At 34.9% G+C, this 21,789-nt stretch overlaps 1 protein-coding gene and 1 non-coding gene across 2 annotated transcripts; one reads left to right on the top strand and one right to left on the bottom strand.

Moving 5' to 3' along the window:
* Positions 1-4,405: 4,405 nt before the first annotated feature.
* On the bottom strand, positions 4,406-16,546 carry LOC131846520 (lysosomal acid glucosylceramidase-like). The gene is made up of 12 exons (XM_059195854.1): positions 16,477-16,546; positions 15,011-15,141; positions 14,614-14,668; positions 13,883-14,021; positions 13,095-13,251; positions 12,710-12,870; positions 8,884-9,007; positions 8,231-8,344; positions 7,374-7,521; positions 6,582-6,658; positions 5,255-5,544; positions 4,406-4,724 (listed from the first exon to the last, which is right to left on the bottom strand). The coding sequence occupies exons 1-12, from the start codon at positions 16,544-16,546 to the stop codon at positions 4,625-4,627; spliced, it is 1,566 nt and encodes a 521-aa protein (XP_059051837.1). The 3' UTR covers positions 4,406-4,624.
* On the top strand, positions 9,868-10,060 carry LOC131848519 (U2 spliceosomal RNA). Its single transcript, XR_009357764.1, has one exon. It is a non-coding gene; the product is annotated as a U2 spliceosomal RNA (small nuclear RNA).
* Positions 16,547-21,789: the final 5,243 nt, after the last annotated feature.

The raw sequence follows: 21,789 nt of genomic DNA, 5'->3' as shown, positions 1-21,789 counted from the left end.
GTATTTGTATCAGTTATCTAGTACCCATAACACAAGCTTTAGCTAACTTAACGTAGGTCTAGATGGTGCTGTGTGAATTATCCTGAGATTATTATTATTATTATATAATATTTATAGGTTCTTACATGACATCAAAATTAATTTGAGCATTATTCTACATATTCTATTTCTCACTTGACACAAGTGTGCATTTAAAATTTTAATCAACGTCATATTGTCAGATTATTACAAATAGACATTACTATAATAAATAAGAAAAAGAGAGATAAACTCTATTTTTAATAATGTTCTATTTTAAATAATGTTCCAATTAAATTTCCATTGTACAAACTGAGCTGTATCTTAGTCTCAAATAAAAACTAATACAATTGTTGCTTGTATAATAATAACATTTAAAAGTAATGAACGAGACAAAACGGTCTATAACTCAGAGGGGGCAGTGAGTCCACAGTCCACCCTCTCTGCTATTCCACATTAACATTAATAAATGATTTTTGTTTTGATGTGATGTCCGTGTATAGGTGACTGTTGCCACTTATTAAATGGGAGACGGTGTTTTGCAATTGCAATTTAATAAAAAAATTACAAAAAGAGTAAGCACAATCCAGACTAGGATGTCCCAGTTTCTTTAGTATCCTAGGACGTCTAAATAGTTTTAAAGCAGCGTCCTGGCTTTTTAAACTTTATAATTCTCTTTTACATTTATATATTACCTAATTTAACTATCGCAACACTATTACTGTGTGCAAATTGCCAGGACAATTCAGGAAAGGAAAACTTCATGATTCACGATGACTTCATCCTGATTTTCTAAATTTGAAGTTGGCAACCCTGTTTTATACACTTTCACAATTAAACGGCCGAATGAATTTTAATTAAATTTAACGTGAAAATATATCTATTATTTTATAAAAGCAGACAAAGTCGCTGGTAAAAGCTAGTGCAATGTCAGTTCAACATGAGTCATATAATTTAAAACGAATATGATGAACTAGGTTGTACGTAGAATGAGTGAATACATGTAGGTAGCTTGTGTTTATCTCCACTCGTTGAACTCTGTACGCGCTCACTGATTATACAGGCTGTTCTTATTTAACTCTATTCTTGACTCTATCCTGATGGACTTAGCAGCGAACTGCACGCGTGCATTTCGCACTTATGCACATATGCAGGTCGCAGTGAGAAAGGTCTAATCACCGAGTAATACAAACCAAAACCCTTAATAAGAAGAGCACAATAGATCTATACAGGTCTATTCAGGTCTCTTAAGCGCCTAGTAATAGCCCAAATCCCTTAATAAATGTTAAATATATTATGATTTTTATAATTTCACATTAGTTTCTAGTAAATTAAATTCTATTTTCTAGTTGTATCATATGTGAAAATATATATAACATTTTTAGACACATAAGAAACCCTCCCGCGTTACCTACTAGTATATGCCACGGCGCTATGTTACTACCTAATAAAGTAGTTACGTAAATTTTTATTATCGTTTAAACAATTATAATGTATCCATTACAAACATATAACAAATCAAAATTTTCCTTATTGTATGTATTAAGTTTAAAAAAAATTCACTCTGTATGTGTGAGTTGACATTCGCAGTTTTGAAGGGACATCGAGAAACCGGTCCACTAAACGTAACCAGATTTACTATGGCGTGAGTCATGAAGCCTTAGTATTGTTGTAGGGTGACAACAAAGACTGACGAAGTGAGTAATATGTACAAGTTGACATCTATTGTGTCAATTTAGAGACGCTTCATTTAAAACTACTCGTACCCGCGATTTCTTATTTTTCGAACTACTCTATTAATGCTTAATTCATAAATATGTAAGTGGCATTTTGGAAATAACAAAAACATTTACCCATTGTTGCACACACTTTAAATTTTTCTACCTATTTTAAATGTATTTTCTTTATAGAATTGTCATATTTTTATTGCCACTTTTGCCTTACTATTGTTTGTGTTAGTATCTTCTTTATATTTATCATTTTTTATCCATTGTTTGATTTATATCGCTCTATGCTACATTTTGTTCGTTCTGGAACGGTACATTCAGAAAGTTGTTTCTTGTTTTCTATCATACTTGTTACATTGCCTTGTAGACATATTCAAATAAAATTTCATCGAACCTTGATCCATTTCATCATAATTCCTCAAACCGTTTTTACATGAAATATTCCACACTAAGAAATAGATGAACACTCAGAATCTTACGATTATACTACATGCAAAGACTAGCAACCAGATCTGGCTTTACTCGCAATTGATGATTTCGCGCAGTAGATAGGAGACCATATTTTATATATATTATTAATAAAATCTACAGCAATATTCGATTAAAACTGCATGCACTTCCATATAGTAGTTTTAGCGTTACAGACTAACATTTTCTTAACATCTATAATTTAAAGTATTACATGCGCGTGTAAAACTTGTCTCTATGTTTCTATGTCACCTTAGCATATGAGTGACTAATAGTGTTTTAACAAAATATGTAAATTTCTGCATTATCCATCATCATCTATCAAAATCCTTGCGTAGAAAAAATCATGTTATGCCTTTGAGGTGAATCATTCAACATATATACAGATTGCTCAAATGAATAGACATATGTAGGTTAACAAAGTAGTCATAAACAAATCATCATAAAACGTTATTGTGCTTTGCATTGCTGCTTAGATTCAATTTACAATTTCTTGATAATTGTCACTCTGTTTACACATTTCGATAAATTTATGTGGTATCTGTGGCTTTATTAATTATCTAATACTAAACGATGCGTAAATAAATAATAAAAATTTAAAATTATGTCCCCCAATGTTCCTTTGTGAATAAATAAATTTACAAACCAATCACTGCAACTTCCTTCTGAATTTTGAATTTATTTAAATAAATATTAATTATATAATTAAATAAATACAATTAATAAAATAATTATATTCACATAAGTATCATAGCAATTGTACATTGTGTAATTGTTTAAGATTTACTGTACGTATTGTCACCGTTACAATCGTAAAGTTAACCGTGAAATGAGATTTGATGACGCAGTATCAGCTCTATTGATAGCTTCCTGTTCATACATATACGAGTGTGTACATATAATAAAACTATAACTGTTTGCTATCTGTACAGCTCAGGAAGATCATGTATTCTAATTGAAAAAAATTTCCGTGTTGTATCGACGAAGGCTATATGTATATAAAGAATCATTGAAATAAGCAAAAACTAGAAAAACATTTCTTCTTCTGTAATTTGAGAGCTTCATCTCTCTTATGAGGTAGACAGAGTTAGACTATCAATGTCGCCTACAGTACAATACTTTTAGAGAATTCAGCATGGAGTTTTGGACAGGCCTTTAAATAAACTTTAATATAAAATTTATTTAAAGATCTCCTACGCGCACGTGACACCCTGGTGTTTCAGGTATCCATAGGCTGTTTACCATCTGATGGGCCGTATGTTTGATTGCCACCATCGTAGTATAAAAAAGCGTACAAACAGCGGGAGCGACTTCTTTTTATACTATTATTCTTTTTATATGTAGGTACAGATTACGTTGCTGTTTAAAAATTCCTGTTTAAAACATGACTAATGTTTTTAAACATAATTTAAAACAATGTTTATTTAAATAAAATAAAATGTCAACATGTAATTGTTTAAACTTATTACCGAACTAAAGCGGTGACACTAAACTGCTGCAACGCCGAGCTATAGCACCCTGTATCTACATATAATTTTATGTGTTGACTGTCCAGTTTTTTTTATGGATGATAATGGAATGGTGCATCCGCCTGCGCTAGTGGTATACGCTGGCGGGGGACCAGAGGAGGATGATAAGATGACCATGATGTCAGATCAGTTAACCCATCGTGACAAATTCACCGAGAATATATAGTATAACGACGGTTTCCAGGGGGAACCACGTGGAGGTCAACCTGACTGATGGACTGATGATGAAGGTATGTTAAATCAATGGATGTTCGAATAATCGACTTAAATTATCATAATTTACTTCTTTATTATTTGTATATAATAATATATTATCACATAGTATTATAATATTGTGAGTAGACCTTACTCTAAGCTAGAATACGAAATAACAATATTTTAAATATTTATTTGCATTAATATATATTAACATTTAAGTATTTTAGATTCTAATAATATTAACTCTACACAATTAACACAGCACCATCCAGACCCAAGCTAAGAAACGTTTGTGTTATGGTTACCTAGATACAAATACCTGAATATATTTTTTTATAAAAATATAAATAATGTATATTACATTCAGAACACTACAAACAATCATACTCATGAATAATTGTACCGTACGAGGAGTCGAACCAATTACCATCGTAAGGTGTGCTAAACTTGTGCTGCACTGCCGCATCCGAGTTGTTGACCGTTTTGTCTCGAATATACCTCGTAATTATATTATAAACAGCAATTGTACTAGTTCATTATCTAAGATAAATAAGGACGATAATTATTAATATTTCAGGTATTTTATTAATTACAACTGACTACTCCATCTGGGATCACAGACGTGAAGGTATATTTAATATTAACACATTTTAAAATGTTACTGTGAGAATAATTGGGTCTTGTTTAAGCATTAATTTCTATAGTGGTGATAGAATCAGCTTCTAACGTTAATGTAGCTTGTTGGTCGTTCAATCTAATTTTAACCTTTCTCTCTGATGATTCACTGTAACAAATTATTAATTTATTAACAGACTATTGGCAACTTTTCTACTCCTCTTTCAAGTCTCTACAACCCTTTTTTCCATTAAATAGTAGCCTATATCCTTTCTCAGAGTGTAGACTATCTGTGTACCAAATGTTATTTAAATCGGTTCAGTAGTTTTGGAGTGAAAGCGCGACAGACAGAGTTACTTTCGCATTTATATTATTACTAGCTACTGACCCCGACTACGCACGGGTGTACATATATTATATATAAATATATAGAAACCTTCCTCTTGAATCACTTTATCTATTAAAAAAACAGCTTCGAAGTTCTTCGCGTAGTTTTAAAGATTTAAGCATACATAGGGACAGCGACAGCGACTTTATACTATGTAATGAAGATGATGAGAAAGGAAGTAAGGATTAGATAGCCTTGCGTCATTGACCTAAGAGGAGGTATTCGTCATCTCCTCACAAGAATGTGTTCACTCTATTATTAAGTATACCTAACATGATAAAATAACCATTACTGATTAAAAGCACACTCACCTATTATACAACACAACAACAGTCGTATCGTCCGGAGTTACTAAAGCGACATTGTCGACAGACTTCGACAACAGTGGCTTGCTCTGTTCCACATCGATCCTTAGCGACCCTCTCGGTATAAACTTGGAGAAATGACCCATGGCATAGAAAGTCGGTTGTTTTACAAACTCCCCATTTTCAGGGAAGACTATAATGGGCGAATCTACGTAATTACCGACGTAGGTCGGCCCTCCCTTGTCATTTAGACACATGTTCCAGTCTATCCAACCTACTAGGTTGTAATTTAGGTCCTGGAAATAGTAATATTGAATTATAGCTATTTATAAAACATATATTTATAAAACATTAAAATGATTATGAAGTACAGCAGTACGCGGAAGAGGATTTTTTTTTATACTACAATGGTGGCAATCAAGCATACGGCCCCTCTGATGGTAAATGGTTACCGTAGCCTATTGACGCCTGAAACACCAGGGGTATCATGTGTGCTTTGCAGACCCTTAAGAAACCTCAATATACCCTTCTTGAAAAACCTGTAGTCTCGTGAGAAAACCTCGGCAGGAAGTTCATTCCACAATCTAAGTGTACGCGGGAGAAAGCTCCTCTGAAACCGCACTGTCCGAGATCACTTAGGTTCCAGCGTGTGGGAATGAATTCCCTGTCGATGGCGAGCGGTGCGATGGTAAAAGGTGGCCGTAGGCATCATGTCGAACATTTCCTCAGAACACAGTCCGTTGTATAATCAGTAGAACAAACGAAGCGAAGCGAAGTCTCGCCTCAAGCTAAGTAGTTCGTTACCGCCAGAGAGATTGGGATAATCGACAATTCTCATAGCACGTCTCTGAACCGAGTCAAAATCTGATATCCAGGTGCTGCTGCCAAAAGATGAGAGCAGTATTTTATGTGCGGCCGAAACTGTGACTTATATAAGAGAATTCTCTGGTCCGCAATAAAGTACCGCCTCGCTCTATTGAGCACACCGAGATTTTTTGAAGCCAACTTCACCTTTTCCAGGTGACTGTGGAACTCAACTGTACTAGAGATGTCGACACCGAGAATCCTAATACTCTTAGAGATGGTAACGGACGTGTTCTGGAAATGCGAAGCCACAGCAAAAGAGGTTTTCTTAGCGGTGAACGCGCAGGCTTGTGTCTCAGTAGAAATGAATTGAACTAAGTTCAGATTGTTACTAATGTGAAGCATTGCTAGCAATGTACCATGTAAGGTTGACCTCCACGTGGTTCCCTTGGATATCATCGTGATAGATTGCTGGTTAACTTGGCACGATGTTTATACATCAAAAATAATCCAGAATTGAATTACTTACCTCTAATATATCAGTAAAGTACGCTACTGCTCGATCCCAAGCTCCCAACTGGACTTTTTTTTCGAAAAATAATGAGCCTAGAAAGAAGAAACATTTTGTGCATATATAGGTAAAATACCGAAATTAAAATAATACGTTTTCCTGTTACCTATTTTGTACATTTTACATAATCTTTATTAAAATAAACTTATTATAAGTAATTTTGAATAGTAATTTTTTTTTATTCTAACAAAAATTCGAAACGCAAACTCTTCCCAAGAAGAACGTGCAAGCAATTTGCTTAATGTTCATTGTTATGTAATAGGAATGGTAAACAAGCTGACGGTACATTTGATGGTAAATGGTAACCGTCGCCTATATACAACAACACCAAAAGTATTAGAAAATTCATGCAAAACATGCTACGTTTTGTATATAACAGCGGTACCGTGTAAGGAGTCCTATACACCCTGTACTGGTTGGCACGACAATTCCCTATTTTTAAATATTTATATTTTTATATTATTTGCTATGGTTTTGTTATTACTCTATTGCCCTTGCTATCTTATATAGTTTGTTGCGACATATATTTTTATACTATACTGTTACTTTTACATATTGCGCCTTTTAATTACCACCATCATTGGCTGCACCGACCCCAGCGCCCTATACACACTCCCACACAGAGGGGTCGTCGTTAGCCCTAACTATTGGCTCGGTAGTTAGCTGTCCCAACCTCGCTATATGATATGGGTCACCATACGAAAGAATTTGTTAGTATTTAAGTTCAAAGTATAATACACATTATATCACCTTTGCATCCTTCTGTGGCCATAATGAACTTGTCAGGATAATTCTTTGTGATAGTATTAAATACAGCGGGAGGCGTTATGGTATCTATATAGAAATGAACAGCAACTCCGTCTATGTATTTTAGGCATTCTGGATGTTCTTGCACCATCTACAGTCCATAAAATTCAGTTAAAAACGATAATAATTTTTATTCTTAAACTCTCAATATCCCGTTTGAAAATCAAACTGCACATTGAGCGTCAACTCGCATGCTAAGATATTTAAGCGTAAAGTATTTGTGTCAGATATTTAGTATCCATAACATAAGCTTTGCAAGCAAAGGCTTGAGACTAAGTATCTCTGTGAGACAATTCACAATTATCCTGTGATGTTTATTATTATTAAAAGTACTTATTCCGTTTATCGCTTTAAAAACTTTAAACACAAGGCGTCACTCTTGTATATTAGATTTGCTAACCGTCCTCTTTTCCTAGGACATGTCTTAGTGTTTGTAGTAGACGGGGTTTCGAGATGCCCTGAATAGATTTTAAACAGCATTCTGTGATTGGAAATTTGGTTTTAAATTTGGAAACAAAAATTAATATTACAACTTTATTACTGCGTCCTGCAGGCGAATTATGAACTCTTATTACCAGGCAGTTTAGGCTTAAACTGAACTGCCTGGAAACTGACTGGATTAAAGAGTTATAGAGATTTAAAGAGTTCATAATACGCCCCCTAATTTTAAATTGAATAATCGAAACTACAAATCCTGTTTCTTTAATTTGGGGTTGGAAACTCTACCTTACGTTCATGTTTGCATGTGTGACAAACTACGCAATAGAAAATCAAAATTTAGTAAGTATATCAATAGTTACCAAATTGAAAAAATAGAGTACTAAAGGACGCTGGTCATCCACGCTCAATATTTTAATATCTTTAAACGTTGAATTTCTAATCAATGGTCCCAGATCGTTCGCTATCCATTGTCCCTGAAATAAAAACATTTTCCAATTATAGATATCTTATATAATAAAATGTCTGCGCATGATATCTTATCTCACCCAAACTACATCGTAGGGGGGAAGGGGATTGTTAGTAACGTGGACTGCTGATTCCATTGCCAGCAATGTACCATTTTTGGTTAATCTTCACGTGGTTCCCCCGGAAACCATTCCGTTAAATTCCTGGTGAATTTCGTGCTCATCTTAACATCCTTCACCGGTACCCCGCCAGTGTAAACCGTTAGCGCAGGCGGGTATACCATTCTATTTATCATCCATTAAAAAAAACACATCTTAGAAAGCAAGATGGCAACAGAAGTAAGAGACTTAAAAGTACTCTCGCAGACGACTTCATACAAAGTATACATCGATAATTGATCTTTAGTATCTATTTCTGTGCTTATACATATCCCATAATACACAAAGATCAATAAATATGTAGATTATTATGTTACCAAACCTAGCTCGGTCCTCTCTACTCACCCCGTAAGAATCTTGGCCTGAAGATACTAAAAAAGGATTCTTACCATATCTTCAGCTGACCATCCAAGACAATTTATTTTGGTCACTCCTAAATCACCATTAACCGGCTCGTTCGTGGTTGTGATGCCCCATATTGGCACACCCAGTGCTGTGTACATTTCAATAAATCTGAAAAATTGATGTGTACAAATTAATACTCATAATTTAAAAATATAGGTACCTCTATATATGACGAACTTTAATTAGGTTAATTAAGGTAAGAATTTTATTGACAAATGCACTTATGACATTGTTTATGCTTGTTTATGTTTATATATTTTATGGATGATAAGTAGTACTACTATTTACTAAATGTGTATTTTAATCAAAATAAAGCACTCGCTTTATAATTGCATTAACTTGTAGCGATTGTGGTAATATGGAGCCAAATTTATTTATTTTTATCTACTTTTTTTCTATATCTTTAATGTAAAAAACATCGGCTCTTAGAATTCTATAGTATGAATAGATAAAAGTGTTTGATGTTGTTGTTGTATTTTTTAAATGTAACTGGAATGGTAACGGACGGTCCACCGAATGGTAAGTGGTAACGGTTATATATGTACGTATAAATAGCTTTGTAAATCACGTCATCTTGTGAGGTCTGGGGGTACTAAAGCGTTGTCATTTCAGAGAAAGTTAGATGCTATGTTCGCACTCCGTAATTTTGTCGCCATATCTCACCTTTCTGCTGAAAAACGACTAGTAAGCTGCTTTTGTGACTTTTAATTCACAAATTGTATTTATTATATTGTAAAATATGAGTTCTTTTTGTATAACGTTGGCGGCGTTTATATAAAATAAGAACATACAGCGAACGTAGAATCAACTAAACTGACTGCTTACTTAAACATTATTAAGCAATGCAGTTCGTGCAGTTCACAATACTACTACTAGATGACGCTGTTTAAAATGCATGCAGATTTCTAGTTGGCGGTGTTAAGATTTTTTTGCTTTGAATGACCCTCCCTCGGTGCGCCATGTTTGTTATCGCTTCTCGGCCTTTTGGCTAAGATCAAAGTGTAGTATCTGTTCTTTTCAGCTTAATATCTGAAAGTTCCCTCACTGAGGGACCAGTATATTAAACTGATTTTTGTAATCCGACGGGATGTTCGGGGCTCGCTCCACTCTCGTCACGGGTCGGCCCGGCATTGCAGTGCCGCCGGGATTGGCCCACATATATCATTCACTATCAACATCATCCCTCAGCAACCACCAGTACGGGGGTAGTCTACACGTCGTACGTTTTGCATATTAGCGTACGACGTGTAGACAAACCCAAAAATCTAAAAATAATGAACAATGGAATAACTGTAGTACATACCTACTGAGTATGCAATATTATCTTGATTGTTGTACTACTATATATATACATATATAATATATGTAGGGCTCTAGTTAGTTTGCATATTTCTCAAAAATTTAAAACATATCATTTAACTATCACGGCAATAACCGTCTGTCTACTTTGCCTTAAAATAAACGGAGTAATTAGGAAAAAATCACAATGTTAAACATGAGGTGTTGAAATGTTGAATTTAGGCTACAAAAGCAGAGAAAAATGTCCTACTACTTCTTTTTTTTTGTGGATTGTAATGGAATGGTGCACCCGCCTGCGCTAACGGTTTAAGCTGGCGGGGCACCAGTGGAGGATGGTAAGATGAGCATGAGGTCGGGTCAGTTAGCCCAGCGTGACAAATTCGCCAAGAATTTAACACGATGGTTTCCAGGGGGAACCGCGTGGAGGTCGACCTGACATGGTACATTGCTATCAATGGGGTTATCAATCCACATTACTAACAATCCCCTTCCCCCTCCTGCTACTACTATATAGTATAATTGGACTACCCGACATGATACACAGTTTAGCAATATAAATTACCCCCTCCAGACTAAACTATTACAGAGGGGGGAAGGTGATTGGTAGTAATGTGGATTCATGACCCATTACTAGCAATGTACCATGTCAGGTTGACCTCCACGCGGTTCCCCCTGGAAACCATGGTGATGAATTCCTGGTGAATTTGTTACGATGGGCTAACTGACCTGACCTCATGCTCATCTTGTCATCCTCCACTGGTGCCCCGCCAGCGTAAACCATTAGCGCAGGCGGGTGCACCATTCCATTGTCATCCACTAAAAAAAAAACTGTTACAGACAGGGGGGAACAAGGTTGTTAGTAATGTGGACTAATGATCCCATTGCTAGCAATTACCATGTCAGGTTGACCTCCACGCGGTTTCCCTGCAAACCATCGTGATAAATTCGTGGTGTAGGAAAATACGCAAGAAAGATCTACGCAACCCTTTAAGTTAGCATTTAAGGAATGATTATTAGAAATATGCTTGCATTAAAACTATATACAGAAACATTAGGTAAATAAATAAAATCTTTTTAAATTTTCAAATTCTAGAAAAACTATAAATATGTATAATATATAGAATTATCCTTACTAATATTATAAATGCGAAAGTAACTCTGTCTGTCTGTCTGTCTGTCTCGCTTTCACGCCAAAACTACTGAACCGATTTAAATGAAATTTAGTACGCAGATAGTCTAGACGCAGAGGAAGGACATAGGCTACTTTTTAATGCGTAAAAAGGGTTGTAAGGGGTTCAAAATGGAAATACAAGGTTATCTTTATGCGGTTGAATCCTTATTCGTCATCTTTTCATTTCACTAGCTAACAACCAATCAACACATCGCGTGCGTTTGCGCCATTCGCCATCTTTTCATTTCACTAGCTCACAACCAATCAACACATCGCGTGCGTTTGCGCCAATAAGGTATCCATCACAGAGAACAAGACCACAGATAACATAATGTAAAACGAAAGATCTTGCCGGAAACATGACGTTGACGTTTAGTGAAAATATTGTTTTTTGACACTTTTTTATGATAAAATCGTATATCGTGTGTATGTGTTTTTTCTTTAAACCTGAAATTGGCCGATTGCGAGACAAATTTGGCGATTTTTTTTATTAATTTGTTTTACGGCTCTGGATACAAGCCCAGTTTAGCCCAACTTAAAGTTTTACAATTTAAATTACAAAAATTAAAGTCAATGTCCAATGTTAAATAATAATAAATGTCAAATGTTGTTTCCCTGTTCTGACAAACTTAAAAAAAAAACTTAATAACAATCACAATTTCTTCACATTTTATTATTTACATTTTTTAAAGAATGTTGTGGTGTGGCACTATCCGAAATTAAATTATTTACCCATTTTTGTAGGTTATACAGAAATAATGTGTGGGTGTTTATTTAAAAAGCATTAACACAAAATTAATAAAGTATAGGTATTAATAAATATATGGTTGTTGTATCAAAATAGAATTTTCTTATTTTTCACTAAAATAAAAACTAACTGTCTTTTTTATAAAATAAATGACCTTTTCATTGTGCCATATATTATGGAACTATTTAAATTATTTAGCTGATTGTAAGAAACAAAATGTTGGTTTGTAGATTAATACTGTAAAATTATTATTTGTACGGAAACGATAAAAATATATTTTTGTGCTGCGACAAAAACTAATATTATAAATGTGAAAGTAACTCTGTCTGTCTGTCTCGCTTTCACGCCAAAACTACTGAACCGATCTGAATGAAATTTGGTATACAAATAGTCTAGACCTGAGAACGGACATAGGCTACTTTTTAATGCGAAAAAAGGGTTGTAAGGGGTTAAAAGGGGGGATGAAAGATTGTATGGAAGAATCGTCATTTTTGAAGCTAGAAGCTTGAAACTTATTTTTGAGACTGTTGATTAAATATAAATAAAAATGACATTCAATGTTTGTAAAAAATTACCTTATAAATTGACTTACTTAAGGTGATACAATGCATAAGTGCTGTAGTATTCGGGCAGCAAATGACTTTTTCCAGAGAAGGCGTGATTTGACTTCATCCAAACCGGTGGCGACCACGTCGTCGCCAGCACGTGTACTGACGTCGATGATGCTTCAAAAATGGCTTTCAGCATTGGAAGCTGAAATATTTAACTTAACACTACACTAGCTGTGACTCGACTTAATGTTTTTGTAACAAAAGATAGCCTATATCCTACGCGATAAAATCTATCTTTCATTAATAAAAGTAAAATGGAAGATGGTTTGACACGGTTTGTGGAATGCGTAGTATACAGTATTTCATTTGTCTTACTGCCCGTAATTGTATTACATTGAGGTATCTAGGTAACTGCCCCATACATACCTTCAAGTCGTAGTCTTCAGACGTGAGATTGAAGTGTGTCAGGTTGACGTCATCCTCTGGTTCGTCATTGTAGGCATAGGCGTGAGTCGAGAAGTCTGTGCCACCTATAGGCAATCGCACCACATTATACTCCAGGCCAGTACTGCTGAAGTAAGAGCTGTGGAAGATTTAATACATTTAGAAGAAGACAGCTAATTGGAAATATTATTAGTGACATAATATTGTAATTATGTAAATAGACATATTATAGTTTAGATAAAGGTACTTGGTGATCCTATTTATTACTGGCTGTTGCCTCGACTTTACTTTATTAAATGAATTTCTCAAATAAAAGTAGCCCAAGTTACTTCTTATAACTTACGCTTCAAAATCGGTCAAGCCTTTTTAGAGGTTAGCAGGAACAAACAGACAGACAATTTTTTTATGTAAGTACCATATATACTTTCTGATCCACTTAGTGAAGGAGAGGCTGTTGTTTGACCTCCTAGATGGGAGTTTCCTTCTTTAGGGCTCATGCAAGTTCCATAGCCTCGGTGTTCGAATTGGAGGAACAATCGTCAGATTTTTAGCGGGTAAGAATTCGGCAGTCTCCATCGGCCTCTATGTCGGTGGTGGATGTGAAAATTTTCCTGACATAAAAAAAGGTACTGTGCATCCCACCACATTATTGTTATCCATTAAGAAAATATTTCTTGACTCATGTAGCTCAGAATAGACGTATAATCAATCATTTGTGATCTATCATACATAAGGCGAAAAGCTATTGTAGTAGGTAAAAATAACATTACTCTATAAGATACTGCATTAATTGTGGGTCGCTCAAGTTCTTCCAATTTAAAGCAGTGGAGTCGGTCACGGCTCCACCAAACCCTTCTATAAACTGGTATTTTTTGTTCGGGTCCAACGTCAGTACCGTTTTGAAGATGTCTGAAAGTAAGTTAACATGATCAAATTAAAAAACCTTATGTTCAACGACTTTATGCAAAGTTTGTGACTGCCTCTGTATTGCCTATTTCAGCCGCCAAGCAACTTGAAACATTTTGCGTCTTATAAAGTTAATAGCTTTTTTATGAAAATGGGCAGTAAATTATACAATATGATGTCTTCATATGTACTTACTAATCAGTAAACCAGCACATCTCTTGATATGTTGGATCTACTGTTTAGTACGTTCAAACAAATTTCAGATTTGTTGAGACAGTGAAAATATAGAATTCCGTATTCTATCGCAAATAGTCCTCAGTCGGAATGGTACCACAGGCGTTATATGATAGCGTAATGGCTATAGGTAATTATTTCCACCTATCTGTTGAATCGTCAGGTAGTTTACCATTTCAGTTACATTAAAAAAATATAAAATGTGCTGTAAAATGCACGTTAAGTATTTGAGATATATCCTCCTCCTGTGGTTATACCACGGACATAACGTTGTAAAAATTGGCGCCTCTTTTTTTTTACAGGATACAGCGACCAAAGTCATTGACGCAGCATGTAAGTAATGTAATTTTCATAAAATTACCATCATTTTCGTACGACTCCAACTCGCCAAAGATTTTCTTAAACCTGGAACCTTCCTGTAAGAATATATTTACTTTTGTTAATGTTGATAGTTGGCAGTTTGTATTCTTAAATATGCTATGCTGAACAACAATTATTTAAAAGAGCAACACGCAAGTTTCGTATTATTTCTTCTTGTAATAAGTCTGCTTTCCAAATGAGCAGTAGAATAAAAAGTAAAAAAAGATTATTTACATGTGCTTACAATAAGTTTATTTGAATAGAGGTTATTTCTATTTCTACAACATGATTTAAATACGAAACCAAGGGGACCCGACACCCGGCACGGTGAATCTATGCAATGCTAAGAAGTTCGTCTCTCTCCCCTTTTTCTATCTTGTTGAATGTTCGACACTTACCTTAGATGAAGTATATGCAATATACGCGCCATCACCGTCAGGTCTGGCCCTAGTGATCTCGTCACAATACGTCGTGTTACAAACACAGACAACCGATTGACCTTCTATCTGACGAGCGGCACACGTTTTATCTGTGAATTAATTTATTATATTTTGGTATAATGTAACTTTTTATGCTATCAAAATAAATAATTGTAATAATCCATGGATAATTTACACAGACAGTAAGAAAGTTTGGTAGTTGTGTAATGCGGACTAGTGACCACAATTCTAGCTATGTACCATGTTAGGGTTGATGTTCATGTGGTTCCAGCAAGAAACCATGATAAATTCCTGGAGAATTTGCCACGATGGACTAACCGACCATGAAAGTCGGTTAGTCCATCGGACTCCTTACGCTGGCACACGCTTATCACGTTACGCTCATCTTATCATCTTCCACTGATGCCCCGCCAACGTAAACCGTTAACATATTATCCTTTTATACATTATCCCCATAAAAATATGCAATTCATATTTAAAAAATGTACATAGAATACCTACTCATGAATACTTTTACGCGAAAAACATTTGGCTCATGAAAGAGCAAGGAACTAATCGTTTTATCTACTGTAATGACACACAATATCGTATTGTCACTGGAATAGGCTATGGCGAATAAACCAAATATGTGTATATATATTTATATTATTCACAACTTATTACACCTAATAATATTTACTTTTTCCATTCTATAATTGCAAATATTGTTTTACTTTCTTCATTTATGTGCTGAGACAATTAAATATGTTACTAAGCAGATTGTTATGAAAATATTGCTTACTTACTACAATGCCACTAGTGAGGTTATATATTTACACAAGTGTTTTTTCGTATTATGTATCATAATAATGGGAATATCTGTATATCAATGCTTAAATACATCTTATAATATGCATAAAATAAATCTAATATACTTGTGTAAAAATGAGGTCCCGATATTTTAGCAGTGTTTCAACCGCGTTAAACATTGCGAAGTATTGAGATTGAGTTCCCAATACTTCGGCGATGTCAAAATAAATAAAACCAGGTACGGTCCCTAGATTTTTCTTTTTTTTAAATAATAGCCGCGTCAAATATTAAAAAGTACATAAATACATGACATGTATCTTAACATAGTATAAAAAAAAGTCGCTGCCGCTGTTTGTTCGCCTATATCTTTTAAATTACGCTACGAATTTGAAAGCGGACGGATTAGTAATTAGTATTGAAGTCAATCACATCCGCTTTTTCGAAAACTGAGAAGCCCAAGATGGCGGCCTATGAACAGCGACTCTAACAAAAAAGGCATTACACGAGCAGCCCGCGAACAAAACGGACGAGTCGTGCGCACGTAACGCGCACGCACGCACCTAAAAATAATATATTTATCGATAATATTCGTTGCGCGAATTGACAAAGACTTAGTATTATAATAAAATATTTACCAGAATAAACGCCATTAGCCCAGAAAATAAGTAGCACAGATATAAAAGTACAGAATTTAAAGTAGATCATTTTTACTATATTCCAGTGTGCTTACACATTGAAAACTACGTTTATACTAAACTTCCACTATACATTTCAATATTTAAATATCCATTGTCAGGTATTGTTAATTAGTAAAATACATACATATGCTATTTACACACATACATTACATATTATCTGTATTAATTAAAGGCAAACATTGTGACGAAAATGGTTTATCACTAGCTTACAATAACTGTGGAAGAAACTACCTGACGATTTCTCTTTGCTGTCTGAATTGGGGTTTTTAAGAATGGTTTCAATTATTTCCTTTATTTGGGGACTTTTGTACAAACTAAAAGTACAGGTCAGCCCCATTGTGCCCTAAAACTAATAACTACATCACCAAAGAGGAAATTGCCTTAGTCGCACTATCTGAAGGATCGGCGAAAGCGCTGTGAATGGCATCTACATTCAAAAAGAAAGGTACAGTCAGGTTTCTTAAGGGTCTTTTTTATTTAATAGCTGGTAAAATAATGCACCCGTTTGCGCTAACGGTTTATACTGGAGACCAATGAAGAATGATAAGATTCTTCAGGTCAGCCCATAGATGAAAATTTTTTAAAGAAATTATCACTATGGTTTCCAGAGGGTTGACATGGTACATTCCTAGCAAGGGGTGACTTTAGTCTACATTACTAAAAATCCCTGTTCCCCCCGGTTTCTGCAAGGTGAGCGTTACCTGCCTGGTGTTTTAAGTATCCATGAGCTACGGTAACCGTTTACCATCAGATGCACCGTATGCTTAATTGGCATCACTGCAGTATAAAAAAAGTGTAACTGTTGCTGGCAGCTTGTCTATAATTCTTTTTAAAACTTTGTGTTTTGTATATGTCACTTTAGACTTCTTGGCTTTGAGCTCTTTTGGGAAATATACAAATTTATTACAATTATTAAAGATTTTTATTAACAGTCGTTGTGTACCCGCTCCAGTCACAGTAACTTGTATCTTTTTTCTTATTTTGCCTGGCCTTAGTCCTATTTATTTGGGGTGGGCCGGTCTGGTCAATTTTCGCCAGTACGATCTATCCTAGGTCGTCTACCACTACACCGTCGTGTACTTTTATCTACCGCAACACTACGGGACTTATAATTGCGTTTCCAGCCTATTAAGAAGAAATTATCTCCGTCTAGATTTCAATATAGTATCGGTTCGGAAATACTATTACTGGAAGGTCATTCCACAATGTGGTTCTGCGTTTAAAGTGACGTCTTTACTTCCAGAAATGAATCGTATGTAACACATTCACCAGGAAGCAACTACGACGGTTTCCAAGGATGATAATTTCAAGAAGGAAGAGCGAAGTTCCAATTACCAACTAATTTGGCCCAATTTTAGGGGGCCAGGAGTGAGTGAGTAACTGATTGCTGAAACACTAAAACGAAATGATTAGATTAACGGTCACGGTGATCTAGCAGTATAGCACACCGCCTTACTTCCGATGGTCGCTGGTACACACGTTTGTATTCATGAGTAGGTATGGTTGTTTTTATCAGTCTAGGTATTTTCTATGTATATTAGCTGGCACGTGCAACTTCGTCTTCATTACACTTACTTGACATTTAACGTTATATTTCGCCCAATTTACATAATATCTTTTTAATTTATAGCCTATATTTTTCTCTGTTGTATAAGTTATATATTACTTTAACTTTCAACAAAATCCATTCAATAGTTTTTGCGTGCAAGAGTAAGAAACTTCCATACTCTCAAACTTCGTGTTTATAATAGATATCATTAAGATTAAAAAGATAAGATAAGGTAAGCAATAATAAAAAAAAGATATGTATGTAAGTATTTATAGCAGTTGTCTAGTTATCCACAAGCTGTGGTTAGATTGGGACTAGATAGCGCTGTGTGAATTGCCCTGAGATATTATTATTAAAAACTATTTTCATATGCAGACTATAGTCCACGGGGAACGCTTTTAAGTTTTATAGATACAGGTGTCATAATTTCCAGTCACCACATAACGGTAAGGAAGTTTCCTTACATTTATTTGAACAGCGGCAGTGTATTGTATGTAAAACTGACGTTAATAGCAAGAGTGTTAAATAAATAATCCTACAAAAGAGACAATGCGACAAAAGTTACAAAACTAAAAATAGCCGAAATTTAATATATATATACCTTCCTGAATGAATCAACGCATTACCATGGCGCCCTAATCTACTGAAAACAATATATCCATTTACGAAAGCAATATTGCCTAATATTAATAGCTTACTAACATTATAAACGCGAAAGTTTGTGAGTATGGATGGTTTTATTATCTTTTATTCATTTACGGCCTCGGTGGTCTAGCGGTTTAGCACACCGCCTTACTTCCGACGGTCGCGGGTTCGATTCCTCGCACGGCGCAAACATTTGTATTCATGAGTATGATTATTTGTGTCGGTCTGGGTGTTTTCTACATATAATATGTATGTATTTACGAAAATAAAATATCTATGTATTTATCAGTTATCTAGTACCCATAACACATGCTTTACCTAGCTTAACTTGGGTCTAGATGGAGCTGTGTGAATTGTCCTGAGATTATTATTATAGATTATTATTATTATTCAATCCTATCTCTAGTGAATTAGACATGATGAATACCTTTTACCATTGCACCGCTCGCCACCGGCAGAAAATTCATCCCGACACCCTGAAACCTAATATAAGTGGTCTCGGACAGTACGGTTTCAGAGGAGCTTCCTCGCGCATACACTTAGATTGCGAGACTACAGCATGGTGTTTTTCAAGAAGGGTATATTAAGAGTTTTAAGTTTCATAAGAGTCTGCAATGTGCACGTTACACCCCTAGTGTCTCAGGCGTACATAGCATCGGTAACTGTTTACAATCAGATGGGCCAAATTTTTTTTGGCACCATAAAAAAATCTCCATCGATGTCTTAGCACTAATATTACAGGATAAGAGGTGACATGTTAGTTTTTTGGAATGGCACGTAAAGCCTTTATATGCATAATTAGGTGACAACTAAACAAATGCCATGCACCACCAAGTAGGTGGTCAGCTTGTTTAACATTCCAAACAGGTATATTTTATTTTATAAAATATATTTTACTAATATCATAAACGCAGAAGTTTGTGAGTGTTGATGATACTCTTTCATACAAAAACGATTAAATGTGTTTGGGAAACTACTCTGCTACCAAAATGTTAGGGAAACGTCAGTCACGTATCTGTATGGTTCTGCGGATTTCTTGGGCTTCAGGGTCTCGAAGGTATCTTCGCTAGCTTTCCAGTTTCACAGTAGGTTTGACACAGTTCTAATTTATTTTAATTCACAACACAATGCGCGCGCGCGTCAAGGCCGCTGTACGGTCCGTTTGTTACTAGTTAAGGGAGGGGAAGGCAAAGCGCGGGAACACAAACTAACGGACTCTAATATAATAATCTGTGCTTACGATGATACCGGGTAGATTTTGAACAAAATGTTATGTACATTATTACATATTATTTTAATCAATCTTTACTATAATATTGTTCATACATCAGAATAACACATTCCTAGGCTATTAATCTCTCGCGGATAAAACCGCAGGTATGGCTAGTAAATAATTTATATGGAACGTGGTAATTACTAGGTAATATATAATGTTTTAGTTGTAGGTAAATTAAAAACATTTACCCGTTTCCTGCAATTAAACAATTGTGTCGTTTAATTATAAAATAGATATCTATATAGTCATTATTTATATCTATTTTTTTAGTGCAGATAGATAATAGAATAATGACGTCTTTAGAAGTAGCGCACAGTATTTTTTTTGACACAAGCGTATCTAATCCTAAGCTAAGCTGACCCTGTGTTATAGATTCTACACAACTGATATTAATAAAACATCATTATTACGTAGTATAAAACAAAGTTGCTCTCGCTGCCTGTCCCCGAAGAAATACAATCCCGGATTCTTCAAGTCTATGGTGAATAGATATCTTCTGGGTAAGCTCGCTACATCCTAGGTCTAACCATTCCATCAGATGAGGTAAGACCAAGTGCAAACCCATAGATAATAAAAATAAATTAAATCTTTAAAACAACGCAACGGATTTTGAAGTGGTTTTTTAAATAAATAGAGTGATTCAAGAGGAAGGTTTTGGAGCGTGTAGCTAGATATAATTTATAAAAAATATATATTTATTATTTATATCTACTTTTTTATTGAAGATAATTGGAGAATGACGTCTTTCGATTTGTAGAAATTTAAAACAAGTCTTGTGTACATAAAATTAAGTAGGTAGGTTTATTGTTCGTGATACAAAAGAATTTACAGTATTTTATTGAGCACTTATTCAAGACAAGGCTAGACTAATGGCCATCTACTATTAGCCTAGCCTTGCCCCGTTTTTTAGTTAGTAATAATAATGATAAAAGGCGTAAAACCCTCGGCAGGAAGTTCATCCCACAATCTAAGTGTACACGCGAGGAAGCTCTTCTGAAACGTGGGGATGAATTCCCTGTCGATAGCAAGTATACAATGGTAAAAGTTATTCATCATATCTATATAAAACATTACAACCATTATTTAAAAGAGCAACACAGAAGTTTCTTGCTCATTCTTTTTGGGATGAGACAGCTTTCGGAATTAGTGGTAGATTCAAAAAGTAAATACGACTATTGAAAACTTTTAAATATACTTTTGAATAGTCAAATATATTTGAAAAAAGAATTTTCTTTTCTTTTTTATTCAACAATCACATTCTTAAAATATTTATTACTCCTGCTGAGGAAATGTACTAATATTAAATGTGATGCATTATTATTTTTCTTCCCACCTGTGTACTCAATAGTTTTGCCAACTTACCCTGTAATTAACTACATTATTTCACAATATCAATCGTAACTTACCTTACATATATACTTATATATATAATATACTGGAAGGCGGCAGATATTGGTAAAACAGAAGTACCTACCCCTCACACGACTTCATATAAAGTCTATCTCAGTAAATTAGGGTAAGTGATAATAAACGGCCTCGGTGATCTAGCGATTTAGCACACCGCCTTACCTCCGAGGGTCGCAGGTTCGCTTCCTCGCACGGTATATCAGTTGTCTAGTACCCATAATACAAGCTTTAGCTAGCTTAACTTGAGAATAGACAACGATTATTATTATTACTATTAAATAAAAGTTGGTAAGACAGACATACACTCTTATCAAATCAAATCAAATCATTTATTCGCAGAATACAGTACTTATAGGTGTATACAATATTAACG

Source organism: Achroia grisella, unplaced genomic scaffold (genome assembly GCF_030625045.1).
Source record: "Achroia grisella isolate CSIRO2021 unplaced genomic scaffold, CSIRO_AGI_Agris_v1 utg109, whole genome shotgun sequence".
Classification (NCBI taxonomy): Eukaryota; Metazoa; Arthropoda; class Insecta; order Lepidoptera; family Pyralidae; genus Achroia; species Achroia grisella.
Note: the sequence above shows the minus strand (reverse complement) of the source record. Positions and strands in the feature narration are given on the sequence as shown.